The following is a 15,406-nucleotide window of genomic DNA, read 5'->3' as shown; positions in this document are numbered from 1 at the left end:
GACATGGCTAGTCCCAGGGTACGATCTTCGTTCTGAACTCTGACTCCAGTGAGTTTAGCTCGCATGATTCCAGAGCTTAAACGCCCATATTCCATTGCTAGCTCAGAGATTTTATTTAGATGTACAGCCTTAACCCAACACCACCTTTCACTTCTATCCCAGTTCTATGAAAACAGATTTGTCGATAGAATCATTCGCTCACTAAAACTTGGGATTCAGTTCTTCCTTTGCATAAGACCATAAAATATAGGAGCAGGATTAGGCCATTCGGCCCATCGAGTCCGCTCCGCCATTCAATCATGGCTGATAGGTTTCTCAATCCCATTCTCCCGCCTTTTCCCTGTAACCTTTGATCCCCTTATCAATCAAGAACCTATCTATCTCTGTCTTAAATACACTCAATGACCTGGCCAGCACAGCCCTCTGTGGCAATGAATTCCACAGATTCACCACTCTTTGGCTGAAGAAATTACTCCTCATCTCGGTTCTAAAGGGTCGTCCCTTTACTCTGAGGCTGTGCCCTCGGATCCGAGTCTCTCCGACTAATGGAAACATCTTCCCCACGTCCACTCTATCCAGGCCTCGCAGTATCCTGTAAGTTTCAATAAATATTGTGAGCAATTTTGGGCCCCGTATCTGAGGAAGGATGTGCTGGCCTTGGAGAGGGTCCAGAGGAGGTTCACGAGAATGATTCCTGGAATGAAGAGCTTGTTGTATGAGGCGCGTTTGAGGACTCTGAGTCTGTGCTCATTGGAATTTAGAAGGATGAGGGGGGGATCTCTATCCAGGCCTCGCAGTATCCTGTAAGTTTCAATAAGATCCCCCCTCATCCATGATTGAATGGCGGAGCAGACCCGATCACCAGGCTGCAAATGGCAGGTGGAATACAGAGTGGGCAAGTGTGAGTTATGCATTTCAGTAGGAATAGAAGCATAGACTATTTTCTAAATGGGGAGAGAATTCAGAAATCAGAAGCACAAGGGGACTTGAGAGTCCTAGTTCAGGATTCCCTTAAGGTTAACTTGCAGGTTGAGTTGGCAGTTAGGAAGGCGTATGCAATGTTAGCATTGATTTTGAGAGGGTTAGAATACAAGAGCAGGGTGTACTACTGAAGCTGTATAAGGCTCTGGTCAGACCACATTTGGAGTACTGTGCTGGTACTACCCTGGCACGTTCAAGGTTTTCATAGAATCCTACAGTGCAGAAGGAGGCCATTCAGCCCATCGAGTCTGCACCGACCACAGTCCCACCCAGGCCCTATCCTCATAACCCCATGAATTTGCCCTAGCTAGTCCCCCTGACACTGAGGGGCAATTTAGCATGGCCAATCCATCTAACCCGCACATCTTTGGACATCTTTGTGCTCCCATGAAGGTCATGTGCCTTCAGGGACAGGCAGTGAAGGCAGAGTTAGAGGTAGTCAATGACTAAATACGGTGACATTCCTCTGGTGCCCCGAGCCATTGTATTTGCAGGATTACCCGCCATGAACAATCAGCTTCCTGGCACCTTACACTCGGCTGGAAATGATCGCACTAACTCCTCTTTTCTTTTCCCCAAGCATGCTTTCAGGATGGAGGTGAACAGTGTGGAAAATGGGCGTGGTAAATGTCCACATGACCCCAACCGACCCTTTGCAAGCACTTTCATTGGTAAGCCATTTTTGAAAATTGCAAAATAAACATCTTTAACAGGGTTCTGATGATGAGATCCCCCCTCCCCCCACCCCCAACACCGATGCTGATAGGGAAACGCCCTCCCCCCCCCCTCCCCCCCCCACCGCCTTTAAACAGTCCTCGTGATGAGAATCCCTCTTCAGAGGGTCCCTACTCTTATTGTGGGTTTGTCTCAGGATTCGTTGCCATCTTAGGGCGGCACGGTGGCACAGTGGTTAGCACTGTTGCCTCACAGCGCCAGGGACCCGGGTTCAATTCTGACCTCGGGTCACTGTCTGTGTGGAGTCTGCATGTTCTTCCCGTGTCTGCGTGGGTTTCCTCCAGGTGCTCCGGTTTCCTCCCACAGTCCAAAGATGTGCAGGTTTGGAGGATTAGCCATGCTAAATTGCCCCTTAGTGTCCAAAGATGTCTTATTTTAGGGGGATTAGCCATGATAAATTGCCCCTTGGTGTCCAAAGATGTGCAGGTTAGAAGGATTGGCCATGATAAATTGCCCCTTGGTGTCCAAAGATGTGTAGGTTAGGGGGATTAGTGGGTAAATATGTGGGGTTACGGGATAGGGCGGGGGGTTTGGGCCTGAGTAAGATGCTCTGTCGGAGTGTCGGTACAGACTAGATGGGCCAAATGGTCTCCTTCTGCACTGTAGGGGTTCTATGATTCTTAGGCCAGAATAATGTTGCAGGAGACAATGGTCTTCTGTCCAGAACCTTTTATTTACATGCTAACTATTTACAAAGTTAGATAAGATCAGGACAGAGCTCTCGGAATTGCCGCACACTCAACATCACTTACATAGCCCCCTATGCACATGCTCAGCTATCATCAGGGTTAACCCTTTACACAACAGCCATATGGAGAATCCCCCTTTGAAGGGCACTGCTGATGGGAATGTCCCTTTAAAGGATTCCCATGAGGCAAATCGTACTTGAAAAGATTCTGAAGATGAGAATCGATCTTTAAATGGATTCCAATGAGATGAGCTCCCCCTAAGAGACATCTTAAAGTTTCCTCTTTTGAAGATCTCTGCTGAATGAGATTGGGACGGAGAAAGTCCCAGTGTGGGGATAATTCCCTACATCATGTATTATCCTGCCGGATTCCGGCAGTGTTCTCTGCTGATGTGCCTCTTCCAACTTCATGGTGCAACAGGCAGTCCATAGTATTTAATCCGGTCAATAAATCATTCTTGCAAAGTCCTCCTCCAGGGAGATATCAGTCTGGTTTCACAGTTGATTTGGAGAAACTGCACTTTTCAGCAACCAGTTTAATGGTAATTCCTAAAAGTCAGACTATTGTGTTCAGGGGGGAATCCAAAAAAACGATTAAATGGTTGAACCGGTTTGTCGGAGGGGTCAGTGACACCTTTTCCTTTGGTCTCATTGTCTGGAGGAGTGCAGTATGTCACCAGATTCTGAGCAGCAATTTGATCTGTTCCGCATGTTAATGACATAGGTACAAGTGAAGTCGTCATGCCTCATTAGCATTGCCTGAAAAAGTAGGCCGGCAGCTTGAGGAGACAGCGAACTGCCTCACTTAGTGCATTACTGACAATTGCTGAGGGACCAAATAATCCTTTTCTCAATCATCCTTCTAGGGTGGCACAGTGGTTAGCGCTGCTGCCTCACAACATTAGGGACCTGGGTTCGATTCCCGGCTTGGGTCACTGTCTGTGTGGAGTCTGCACGTTCTCCCCGTGACTGCGTGGGTTTCCTCCGGGTGCTCCGGTTTCCTCCCAGAGTCCAAAAGATGTGCAAGTTAGGTTGATTGGCCGTGCTAAATTACCCCATTGTGTCAGGGTGAATAGCAGGGTAAATACGTGGGATTAAGGGGATAGGGTCTGGGAGGGATTGTGGTCGGTGCAGACTTGATGGGCCGAATGGCCTCCTTCTGCACTGTACGGATTCTATGATGAAGTTCTCTGACATAGATTTGAATTTTTCTGCTTTCCCTTTGACCCTTGAACCCATGCCGATCCCCACTCCAGCTAACCACTTAGGGTTTCAGATTTAAAGGCACCTCTTGTGCCAAATGTCACTTTTATTGGCACAGTAGCACGATGCTACCGTGATGGGTGGATGGCACTAATGGGTGGCACAATGGCTAGCATTGCTGCCTCACAGCGCCAGGGACCCGGGTTCGATTCCTGGCTCTGTTCACTGCCTGTGCAAAGTCTGCACGTTCTCCCCATGTCTGCATGGGTTTCCTCCGGGTGCTCTGGTTTCCTCCCACAGTCCGAAAGACGTGCTGGTTAGGTGCATTGGCCATGCTAAATTCTCCCTCAGTGTACCCGAACAGGCGCCGGAGTGTGGGGACTGGGGGATTTTCACAGTAACTTCATTGCAGTGTGAATGTAAGACTACTTGTGACACTCATAATAAATAAACTTAACCCTCACAACATTTAAGGAGCATTTAGATGAGCACTTGAAATGCCGTAGAATACAAGGCCACAGGCCAAGTGAAGGAAAATGGGATTAGAATAGATAGGTGTTTGATAGCCGGCACAGACACGATGGGCTGAAGGGCCTCTTTTTGTGCTGTAAAGCTCTGACTATGAAATCCCAACCTTCTTAATCAGGAGTCACACAGGTGAGTGAGCATAGGGATGAGGATGCAAAGGGAAACTGGAAAATAATTTGAAACCAAGGTGACAATGGTTTAAATTGAGAATGAATAGGCAGACACCAAGAACGCAATCAACTGCAGCCATGGACGGCCACATCACCTGACTCGATCTTCCTCCATTCCTCAGGTGACGAGCTGTATTCCGGACTCACAGCCGACTTCTTGGGAAGGGACCCCGTCATCTTCCGCAGCCTGGGCTCCCGCTCCGCCATGAGGACAGAGCTGGACCAACGCTTGTTGCAAGGTAACCAGTGGCTATCGTCAGTGCTGGACATCTATCCGGTGCTGCGGGAAATCCTATTGGGCCTCTCGCCTTGGGAACCCACCCGCCATCCTTCATTGGACGGCAAACCCAGGGGCAGCAGTTAATTGGTCGCAACCCAAAAAGCTTTTGCCAATTGGTGGAACTTTGATCAGGTAATTGTCCCAACAATGACATTTTTCGAAGCACTCCACTCCTGATCTTACGGTGGCACCCACAGAAATCCAGGAGCATTGGGAATTGGGTGTTCCGGGCTCCATGCCGGGAATTCCGGTCTGCTGTCCCTGCGGGTGAGGCTCTCGACGAGGACATGGGATGGGCAACAGATGCTGGCCTTGCCAGCAATGGCCACACCCCCATGTAGGCATCGCTGGCAAGGCCAACATTTGTTCACACCTGATCACAAAGATTCCCAAGCTTATCCCCTGACGCTGTCAGAGAGTGTTCACCCACCTCCCCCCCCATCCCCCCACCACCACAGGTTCAACCTTCTCTCTTGTCTTACCTTGCAGACCCCAAGTTCGTGGCCGCGCACCTCATCCCGGATAACGTCGACCGCGACAACGACAAGGTTTATTTCTTCTTCACGGAGAAGGCCGTGGAGTCGGAGGGCAAAGTCCAGGCCATTTACAGCCGGATTGGACGCATTTGTGCCGTGAGTCAGGGACTCAAGGGATATGGGGATAGGGTGGGAAATTCGGATTGAGGTGTGAGATTATTCCGGACTAGATTGAAAGGCAGAGCAGACTCGAGGGCATGTGTGGCCCACTGCCCCTGTCTCTAACAATCCTCTTTGTTCTTTGTTGAATTTTGGGGATTTTGTTGCCAAGAATGCGAATGCAAAAGATCATCAAGTGGAATGTAAAACAACAACAACTTGCATTTATATAGTACCTTTACTGGAGTAAAATATCGCGGGGAATTTCCGAGGAACGCTATATCGAATTGTACCATCGCCGTATTGATGACCGGTTTTGCCACAAACCACCTCCTTTTAACTCATTCACCACCCATTTTGCCATCTCGGCAAAAACAGGGTCAATGTTGGGTTATTGAACCCAACCCATCTCCTTCCATCAGCAGGAAGTCTGTATCCAGCCCTCCCATGCCTCCCAACCACCTCCTCCCTCCCCCATCCCCATAGATATTATATCCTGGGCCATGTGTACCTGACCTTGTGTTGCTGGGGCAAAGCTTAGCACCTGGGCCGTGCACTTATCAGATTGGTATCTCAGAGTCTCATGTTAGAATATCCGACTGTTTAGTGAAGTAAAGTTTATTTAATAGTCACAAGTAGGTTTACATTAACACTGCAATGAGGTTACTGTGAAAATCTCCGAGTCGCCACACTCCGACGCCTGTTTGGGTCAATGCACCCTAACCAGCACGTCTTTCAGACTGTGGGTGGAAACCGGAGCACCCGGAGGAAACCTACGCAGACACGGGGAGAACGTGCAAACTCCGCACAGACATTGACCCAAGCCGGGAATCGAACCCGGGTCCCTGGCGCTGTGAAGCAGCAGTGCTAACCACTGTGCTACCTAATGATTCCAACTCTTCAGCCTCCACAGCTTCGGGGTCCTTGCCATGCGTGGACCACCCTGATAAAGAAAGCCTTGGCAATGGTTTGGGGACCAGTACTCCAACCCCTCATCTTCCTGTTGTGGTTAGAATACTGGGGTAGTTTTTGTCTCAGCCTAGGCCAGTGATAGAGAACCTAGGCCAGTGAGCGGGCTGCATGAGTGGCCCTCCTTCATCTCAGTGGGCCGCAAGATTGAAATCGGGCTTGTTCACAAACCATTCCAAAGATGTGCGGGTTAGGTGGATCGGCCATGCTAAAGTGCCCCTTAGTGTCAGGGGGACAGCAGGGTAAATGCATGGGGTTATGGCGATAGGGCCTGGGTGGGATTGTGGTCGGTGCAGACTCGATAGGCCGAATGGCCTCCTTCTGCGCTGTAGGAATTCTATGGTTCATCACTCCATGAATAAGATCGGATACATTTAATACGAGTCGAATATTTCATAAGTTACAGAAAATGCTTAATCATTAATATATTAATAAAACTATCAACTTCAAGTGGTATAAACAAAATAAATATTTAGGCTTTGATTGGACACAGAGGGAATGCACGGTTCTCACAGTTAATGTTGTGCGCAGCGCACAATGAGGGGAATTTTGCCGTCCCGCCCGCCATGGGAATTGTAGCGGGTGGCGGGGGGGGGGGGGGGGCGGGGGGCAGGGGAGGGGGGGACCATGCAAATGTCCGTTGACTTCAGGCGGGATTTTCTGGTCTTGGGGCGAGCGCAGCTGGAAAATCCCACCCCCCTCACCTCACCTCACTTGCCCTTTTTTTGCATATGCACATCGCTTTAGTCATGGTGGTAGGAAAAACAATACACGGACAGAAACCAGTGGAATCTGGCAACCCTGCGGGTGGGCAATGGTCAACAAAATGCCTCATGGGCATCACTCAGAGCCCTGACGGGCCATCGGTTATCCACCACTGACCTAGACGATCGTAACGCTGATCTGATCACTGTTTTACGAGTTGCAGTGAGACTCCGATGTTGGGAGCTGGGGCGATGGCCGGATGGAGAATGGGTGGCCCAGAGTACAACAGGACAAGAGCCAGTAAACCGTCCATCAGACCTCCTAACTTGTGGTGTAAAGTTAAGAGTTTGGGTTCTGGTTTCACATTAAAGGGCCGCTCAACTTAGCCTGACAGTTTTTTAATGATGCCGCGTGGGTACTGAGAACTGAGGAGGCCCCCCTCCATTCATCGTCCCCTCACAATGTTTACCTCATCCCCTCGGGGTTGCCTCTTCCATTAATGTCTCCCAGATGTTTGCTCATTGGACTTTTTTTTTCTCTCATTTTCCCGAGGTTTAGCACTGAAGATCCCAGGGAAATGTTGTCATAGCTGGAAGCATGTCCCTGACAGATAGTAAAACTCAATGTGTGAGTTGAAGTTTCCAGTCCAGGAAATGGTTTAATGGGCGTCAGGAAGCCTTTTGTGATTTTGACAGCAGTTTTTTTGTTTTTAGTGGGGTTTTTTCCAACCATGTTTTCTTTAACACATTTTATGGGATGAGTCTTTTATTGGGATTTGCCGGAAGACCATGATAGTTCCCTCGAACCCCCATGAGTCGGTCTCTCAACGAACGTTTAAAAACATTCACTACAGGGAAAAGCATAGACACATCGAAACCTAGAAGATAGGAGCAGGAGGAGGCCATTTGACCCTTCAGTCTGCTCCGCCATTCATTACAATCATGGCTGATTATCCAACTCAATAGCCTAATCCTGCTTTCTCCCCATAACCTTTGATCCCATTTACCCCCAAGTACTATATCCAGCCGCCTCTTGAATACGTTCAATGTTTTGCATGCAATAGAATCATTTCCAGAACCTTCCCCGAGGCCTAGCAATTGGGCAGCATGGTGGCACAGTGGTTTGCACTGCTGCTTCACAGCACCTGGGTTCGATTCCGGGCTTCGGTCATTGTCTGTGTGGAGTTTGCACGTTCTCCCCCGTGTCTGCGTGCGTTTCCTCTGGGTGCTCCGGTTTCCTCCCACAGTCCGGAGACATGAAGGTTAGATGCAATGGCCGTGCTAAATTCCCCTTCAGTGTACCCGAACAGGCGCTGGAGTGTGGCAATTAGGGGATTTTCATGGTAACTTCATTGCAGTATTAATGTCAGCCTACTTGTGACTAATAAATAAACTTTACTGGTGCTGGGGGGTAGGTACAGGGGAAATGTTAGGGGGAAGTTTTTCACACAGAGGGTGGTGGGCGAGTGGAATCGGCTGCCGTCAGTGGTGATGGAGGCAAACTCAATAGGGTCTTTTAAGAGACTCCTGGATGAGTACATGGGACTTAATAGGATGGAGGGTTATAGGTAGGCCTAAAAGGTAGGGATATGTTCGGCACAACTTGTGGGTCCGAAGGGGCTGTTTTGTGCTGTAGTTTTTCTATGTTTCTATGTTTCTTTACTTTGCTATATTACGATCATGGCTGATCATCCAACTCAATAGCCTTTTCTCCATAACCTTTGATCCCATTCATCCCAAGTGCTATATCCAGCCGCCTCTTGAATACATTCAATGTTTTGCATGCAACAGAATCATTTCCAAAACCTTCCCCGAGGCCTAGCAATTGCCTTTAAGATACTTTTGTTGTTGTGTATGCTCCAAATTCCACAGAAAATGCCTCGTTCTTTTTTAAATGATGGATATAGCCTGTGTTTGTCATATCTTTTTATTCAATTCTTTTCAAGTGTTTCACTCCCGGAACTAAAGACACAGCGAGCTACATAATAAGTGCCGCATTATTGCCATATTATTTCCCTTTCTCAACACTTGAACTCTGACCTGTGGAGATTAACAACCACAAGAGTGAAGAGGAAGAGAAAGATTCATTAAGTTGGAGAGAGAGAGAGACGGGGAGGACTGGTTTTCATCTGTAAACATGAGCTGTTCCAACATTTTCCCATCTTATCGGAGCTTTGCCGCCACATTCCAGCATTGTGAGCCTGTACAAATCCCACATGGATAAGGGAATTCCCCATCTCTCAGCCCATCAAGTAGACATGGCTCATGTCAACACATCAGAACAGTAGTGAGATGTGGCAGAAAAGAACCAAGTGTTTTCCTTTAAACAGCTGGAAATCCGAAAAGGCCAGGCTGGAGAAGTTGGGATGTTCTTATTCTTCCGAAGGATATGGGCATTGCTCGCAATTCCAGCTTTTATTGTCCATCCCTAATTACCCTTGAGAAGGTGGTGATAAGCTGCCTTCTTGAACTGCTGCAGTTCATGGGCAGCACGTTGGCACAGTGGTTAGCACCGCTGCCTCACAGCGCCAGGGACCCGGGTTCGATTCCTGGCTTGGGTCGCTGTCTGTGTGGAGTTTGCACGTTCTCCCCGTGTCTGCGTGGGTTTCCTCCCACAGTCCAAAGATGTGCAGGTTAGTTGCATTGGCCATGCTAAATTTCTCCTTAGTATCAGGGGGGTTAACAGGATAAATACGTGGGTTACAGGAATAGGGCCTGGGTGGGATTGTTGTCAGTGCAGTGTGTGTGTGTGTGTGCAGTGTGTGTGTGTGTGTGTGTGTGTGTGTGGGTGTGTGTGTGTGGGTGTCTGTGTATATCTGTGTATATCAGGCTGATAACAGCCATCATCAGCTGTTAGATTGATTATCTTGACTGATAACCTCATTAGGGGTGAACTAATAACCTTTCCAATGCTGGTGTTGTTAACCCTGCCCTGATAACCCTTCGCCCATCAATCATCACATTGGTTCGTGTTTGGAATGCCGCAGGTTTAGATTCTACAGGGTGACTGGTTCAGGGCAGGGACAGGAATGAGAAGGCAGCCCATATTGCTTGCAAACGGTCTTAATACATGCCATTGCAGCCTGGCACGAGGTGACTGGCACTCACCCGAGACGTGAGATTACACCTGGCTTGGGCAGTACAACTGCGGAACCAAGTTCCCAGGGGAGAGTTCAATTTTTCATTGTTATGATTGACTGGCAGCTAAGAGCAACATTCAGCCAGCACTCAGATCATATTCTGTGTAAAGGACACAGTGATTGTGCTGAGTTTTCAGGGTGCTGAGGGTGAGATTTCCTCAAAAGTAGGCAGAATGGAGGAGCATTTGGAGACGGGGAAATTGCCGGCCATAAAAGGCAACTTCCCCCATCAAACTGTTCGGCAAATAGCCGGAAAAAACCTCACCCTCCCCCCCCAAGGGAAACCTCCCCCTCACAAAACCCCTTCCCTGGCACTGCCCCCTGGCACTTTGGGTGCAGTACCTGTGCAGTGCCAGGTGCCAGTGTACCACCCAGGCATGACTCTCTCCCCCCTCCCGTCACAATCCCCCCGCCCCCGGGGATGTTACTCACCTGCACACCTCCGGCGAGTTCTGCTCGCCAGGTGTACACCGTGTGGGAGCTGTCGTGATTCACTCTGCCGTGAACGGATGATCTAATGGGTGGACGATAAACTGATAATTATGTTTAGATGTATTCACGTGAGGATCCCACCATTCAATGTGGGGATTTCCATGGTGGCGTTTTGGGATTCCTGTGGGATGTCCCGCTCCCGCCGCCAATCCCTCCCCAAAAAACAGGAGCGCAAATATCACCCCCCCAACACTTTCTGTCGAGTGGTTTTTTTTTAATCCTCCCACTGGATGTGGGCCTCACTGGCTCGGCCAGAATTTTGTTGTCCACCCCAAATTGTCCTTGAGAAGGTGGTGGTGAACTCCCTTCTTGAACCATTGCGGTTCATACTAACCTGTGAACATACAAACATACACATTAGGAGCAGAAGGAGGCCATTCGGCCCATCGAGTTTGCACCGACCACAATCCCACCCAGGCCCTATCCCCATAACACCATGCATTTACCCCAACTAGTCCCCCTGACACTACAGGGCAACTTCTGTACTGTGGGGATTCGATGAATAACAGTCTTTTACTGATCCTGGAAACTCTTATATTCTTAAATGCCCGTGAAATGTCAGTACATGAAGAAAAAGGCAGAGAATAAAGAGAGTTTGTTGCTCTGATGCTCAGAGTTCAGTTGGACAGCCCCTCGGGGCTGCCCCACCATTCAGTAAGGTCATGGCTGATCTGATTGTAATCTCAACCCCATAATTCCTGCCTAACCTCCCTTTCACCCCCATATTATTCTTGATTGACAAAGTGGGGTTGAGAATTATCACGTCAGATCTGTCGTGATCTTATTGAATGGTGGAGCAGACTTAATTGGCTGAATGGCTGTCTTCTGATCCTCCCTTTATAGTCTTACAATGATCCTCAACTCCACTTTCCCGCCTTATCCCCATCACCCTCGATTCCCTTGCTGATTAAAAATCTGTCTATCTCAGCCTTAAACTTACTTAATAAGCCAGCCTCCACAGCCCTCTGCGATAAAGAATTCCACAGATTCAGGGTCGATTGCAACCTTGGGTCACTGTCTGTGCAGAGTTTGCACATTCTCTCCATGTTTTCCCCGTGGGTTTCCTCCGGGTGCTCTGGTTTCCTTCCACAGTCCAAAGATGTGCGGCTTAGGTGGATTGACCATGCTAAATTGCCCCTTACTGTCCCAAGATGTGTAGGTTAGGGGGATTGACCATCCTAAATTGCCCCTTACTGTCCCAAGATGTGTGGGTTAGGGGGATTGACCATCCTAAATTGCCCCTTACTGTCCCAAGATGTGTAGGTTAGGGGTATTAGTGGGGTAAATGCATGGGGTTATGGGAATAGTGGGGGGGTGGGTCCAGTTAGGTTAGCCTGTGGGAGAGTCGGTGGGGCGGCACGGTAGCGCAGTGGTTAGCACTGCTGCTTCACAGCTCCAGGGTCCCAGGTTCGATTCCCGGCTCGGGTCACTGTCTGTGTGGAGTTTGCACATTCTCCTCGTGTCTGCGTGGGTTTCCTCCGGGTGCTCCGGTTTCCTCCCACAGTCCAAAGATGTGCGGGTTAGGTTGATTGGCCAGGTTAAAAATTGCCCCTTAGAGTCCTGGGATGTGTAGGTTAGAGGGATTAGCGGGTAAATATGTGGGGGTAGGGCCTGCGTGGGATTGTGGTCAGTGCAGACTCGATGGGCCGAATGGCCTCCTTCTGCACTGTAGGGTTTCTATGTATGTTTCTATGTAGATCATAAAATCATAGAATCCCCACAGTGCAGAAGGAGGCCATTCGGCCCATCGAGTCTGCACCGACCACTGTCCCACCCACGCCCTATCTCCATAATGGCATGCATTTACCCTAACTAGTCCCCCTGACACTAAAGGGCAACTCGATGGCCTCCTTCTGCACTGTAGGGATTCTATGAATAACAGTCTTTTATGATCCTGGAAATTCTTATATTCTTAAATGTCCATGAAATGTCAGTATATGAAAAAAAAGACAAGAGAATAAAGAGTTGCTCTGATGCTCAGAGTTGAGTTGGACAGGGAATAGAGACAATGTGCTGAATTTTATGCCCTGTCGCGGGGGAGGGGCTGGGACTGGAAAATGTGACCAGCCATTCAAACACCCATTGGCCACGGCGGGAGTGTAAAATCCCTCCGCTGAAAAATTCCACCCAGTCTGATCTCCATTGCAGATTCCAATCCTCCTTCTCTTGAATGACAGAAATGTTTACAAGATTCAGAATGTCGATTAGTTTGCTGCTGCCATCTTAAAGAGGGCGGGAAGCCATTATTTGGGGAGGTAATGATCCCAGAAGGTTATGAAACATAACTGATGAGGTGTTTACAATGGTACCTTTCAGAACGACGCAGGAGGTCAAAGGGCACTGGTAAACAAATGGAGCACATTTGTCAAAGCCAGGCTGATATGTTCCGTTCCAGGGCCTGATGGGATAGACACCTACTTTGATGAGCTTGGTAAGCAAGAGGTTATTTTGTTTCTTTAAGGCGAGGAATGTGAGTGGGGGTGTGTTGGGGTGGGGGAATGGGAGATTGTTTCACGTGCTCTGTACTCTGTGTCAGCACTGGGCATTCCTCGGCCAGCTCTATAGCACAAAGCCAAAGGCAGAACAAAGCTCTCTCGTTCAGTGAAATCATGGACCTACCCTTTTAGGATATTTTTTATTCCATTCGTGGGACATGGGCATCGCTGGCTGGCCAGCATTTGTTGCCCATATAGGACGGCACAGTGGCACAATGGTTAGCATTGCTTCCTCACAGCGCCAAGGACACAGGTTCGATTCCCAGCTTGGGTCATTGTCTGTATGGAGTTTGGACATTCTCCCCGTGTCCGCATGGGTTTCCTCTGGGTGCTCCGGTTTCCTCCCACATTTCAAAGATAGATAGAACATTCATAGAATCAAACAGTGCAGTATAAAGCCATTCGGCCCATCGAGTCTGCACTGACCACAGTCCCACCCAGGCCATAACCCCATACATTTACTCTAGCTAGTCCCCCTGACACTAAGGGGCAATTTAGCATGGCCAATCCACCTAACCCGCACATCTTTGGACTGTGGGAGGAAACCGGAGCACCCGGAGGAAACCTACGTAGATACAGGGAGAATGTGCAAACTCCACACAGACAGTCACCCAAGCCAGGAATTGAACCCGGGTCCGGGAGCTGTGAGGAAGCAGTGCTGTTCATGCCGTCCCTACTGTGCCACCGTGCCACCCCATGTGCGGGTTAGGTGGATTGGCCATGCTAAATTGCCCCTTAGTGTCAGGGGGACTAGCTAGGGTAAATACATGGGGTTATGGGGATAGGGCCTGGGTGGGATTGTGGCCGGTGCAGGCTCGATGGGCTGAATGGCACTTTCTGCACTGTAGAATTCCAATTCTATGATCCCTAGTTGCCCATGAGAAGGTGGTGGTGAGCTGTCTTCTTGAGCCGCTGCAGTCCACATGTTGTTGACTGTTCGGGAGGGAATTCCAGGATTTTGGCGCAGCGACTGCGAAGAAACAGCGATATATTTTGTTTACCATTTCACACAGAGAAGTAAACAGTGGTTTTGGGATTGTGCCAAGCTGGGAGGGTACACATTTGAATCCCTTTCGGAATATGGAAACCAAACTCAGAATGTCAATGGAAGCTTCCAATGATATGAGAATTGTAGCCTGTTTACTAATACACCTGTTGGTGATTATATAATGTTTGACTTTATCTGTGTCACAGAGGATGTGTTTCTACTGAGGACGAAGGATGAGAAGAATCCAGAAATTTATGCTCTATTTAGCACGATAAGGTAGGAAGTCATTTTATTTGACCTTTAATAAGCAAAGTAGCAGAGTGAGAGTGCTGATTTGTGGTAGGAGTTCATTCATCTTGTATTGAAGCAGTGCCTTTCACAATTGCAGGGTGTGTGGGGAAGGCGATGGTGTCATTGTTTGTCACTGGACTAACAATCCAGAGAACCAGGCGGATGCTCTGGAGATGTAAGGTTCAAATCCCACCAAGGCAGTTAGAGTCATAGAGGTTTACAGCACGGAAAGAGGCCCTTCAGCCCAACTTGTCCATGCTGCCCAGTTTTTACCAGCGAGTCCCAATTGCCCACGTTTGGCCCATATCCCTCTATACCCATCTTACCCATGTAATTGTCTAAATGCGTTTTAAAAGACAACATTGTACCCGCCTCTACTACCACCCGTGGCAGCTCGTTCCTGACACTCACCACCCTCTGTGTGAAAGAATTGCCCCTCTGGACACTTTTGTATCTCTCCCCTCTCACCTTAAACCTATGCCCTCTAGTTTTAGACTCCCCTACCTTTGGAAAAATATGTTGACTATCTAGCTGATCTGTGCCCCTCTTTGTTTTATGGACCTCTATAAGATCACCTTTCAGCCTTCTACACTCCAGAGAAAAAAGTCCCAGTCTATCCAGCTTCTCCTTACAACTCAAACCATCAAGTCTTGGTTGTATCCTAGTAAATCCTTTCTGCACTCTTTCTAGTTTAACAAAATATGGCCGGAATTCTCCGGCTGTTCATGCCGGCGGGATTCTCCGGTCCCACCGGCAGTGCACCCCTGCCCAGGGTTTCCCACCAGCACGGGGTGACGTCACTGGGAATTCCCATTGACAGCGGTGGGAGCAGAGAATCCCGCCGCGAGCAAACAACGTGCCACCTCCTGCCGGCGGGAAACACGTTACTGGGAGGACGGAGAATCTCCCCCGATAGTTTTTCAGCTCCTGGGTGTAATTTCACACACCTAGAGATCGGGAGAGGTAACTTGCCTAATTCTCGGAGGTATACTGGGAGCAAAGCATGCCAATTTAACAGCGGATAATCTATCTCAAAACCATCCAGGTGTAAGAGCTGTATTGGTGAATAAAACATCAACAGTGCTGTGATTAACCAGTTAAAATAAG

The 15,406-nt window shown here is 48.8% G+C and overlaps 1 protein-coding gene across 1 annotated transcript in view; it reads left to right on the top strand.

Annotated features, from left to right (window-relative positions):
• The window catches only part of sema3bl (sema domain, immunoglobulin domain (Ig), short basic domain, secreted, (semaphorin) 3bl), a 166,643-nt gene that overhangs the window by 128,482 nt on the left and 22,755 nt on the right, over positions 1-15,406 (top strand). Inside the window, exons 5-9 of the mRNA XM_078203399.1 lie at positions 1,562-1,652; positions 4,428-4,544; positions 5,075-5,217; positions 12,842-12,956; positions 14,215-14,284. Coding sequence (XP_078059525.1) covers positions 1,562-1,652; positions 4,428-4,544; positions 5,075-5,217; positions 12,842-12,956; positions 14,215-14,284 — 536 coding nt within the window. The remainder of the gene's footprint in view (positions 1-1,561; positions 1,653-4,427; positions 4,545-5,074; positions 5,218-12,841; positions 12,957-14,214; positions 14,285-15,406) is intronic.

The sequence above is a fragment of the Mustelus asterias genome, chromosome 3, assembly GCF_964213995.1.
Source record: "Mustelus asterias chromosome 3, sMusAst1.hap1.1, whole genome shotgun sequence".
NCBI classification, from domain to species: domain Eukaryota; kingdom Metazoa; phylum Chordata; class Chondrichthyes; order Carcharhiniformes; family Triakidae; genus Mustelus; species Mustelus asterias.
Note: the sequence above shows the minus strand (reverse complement) of the source record. Positions and strands in the feature narration are given on the sequence as shown.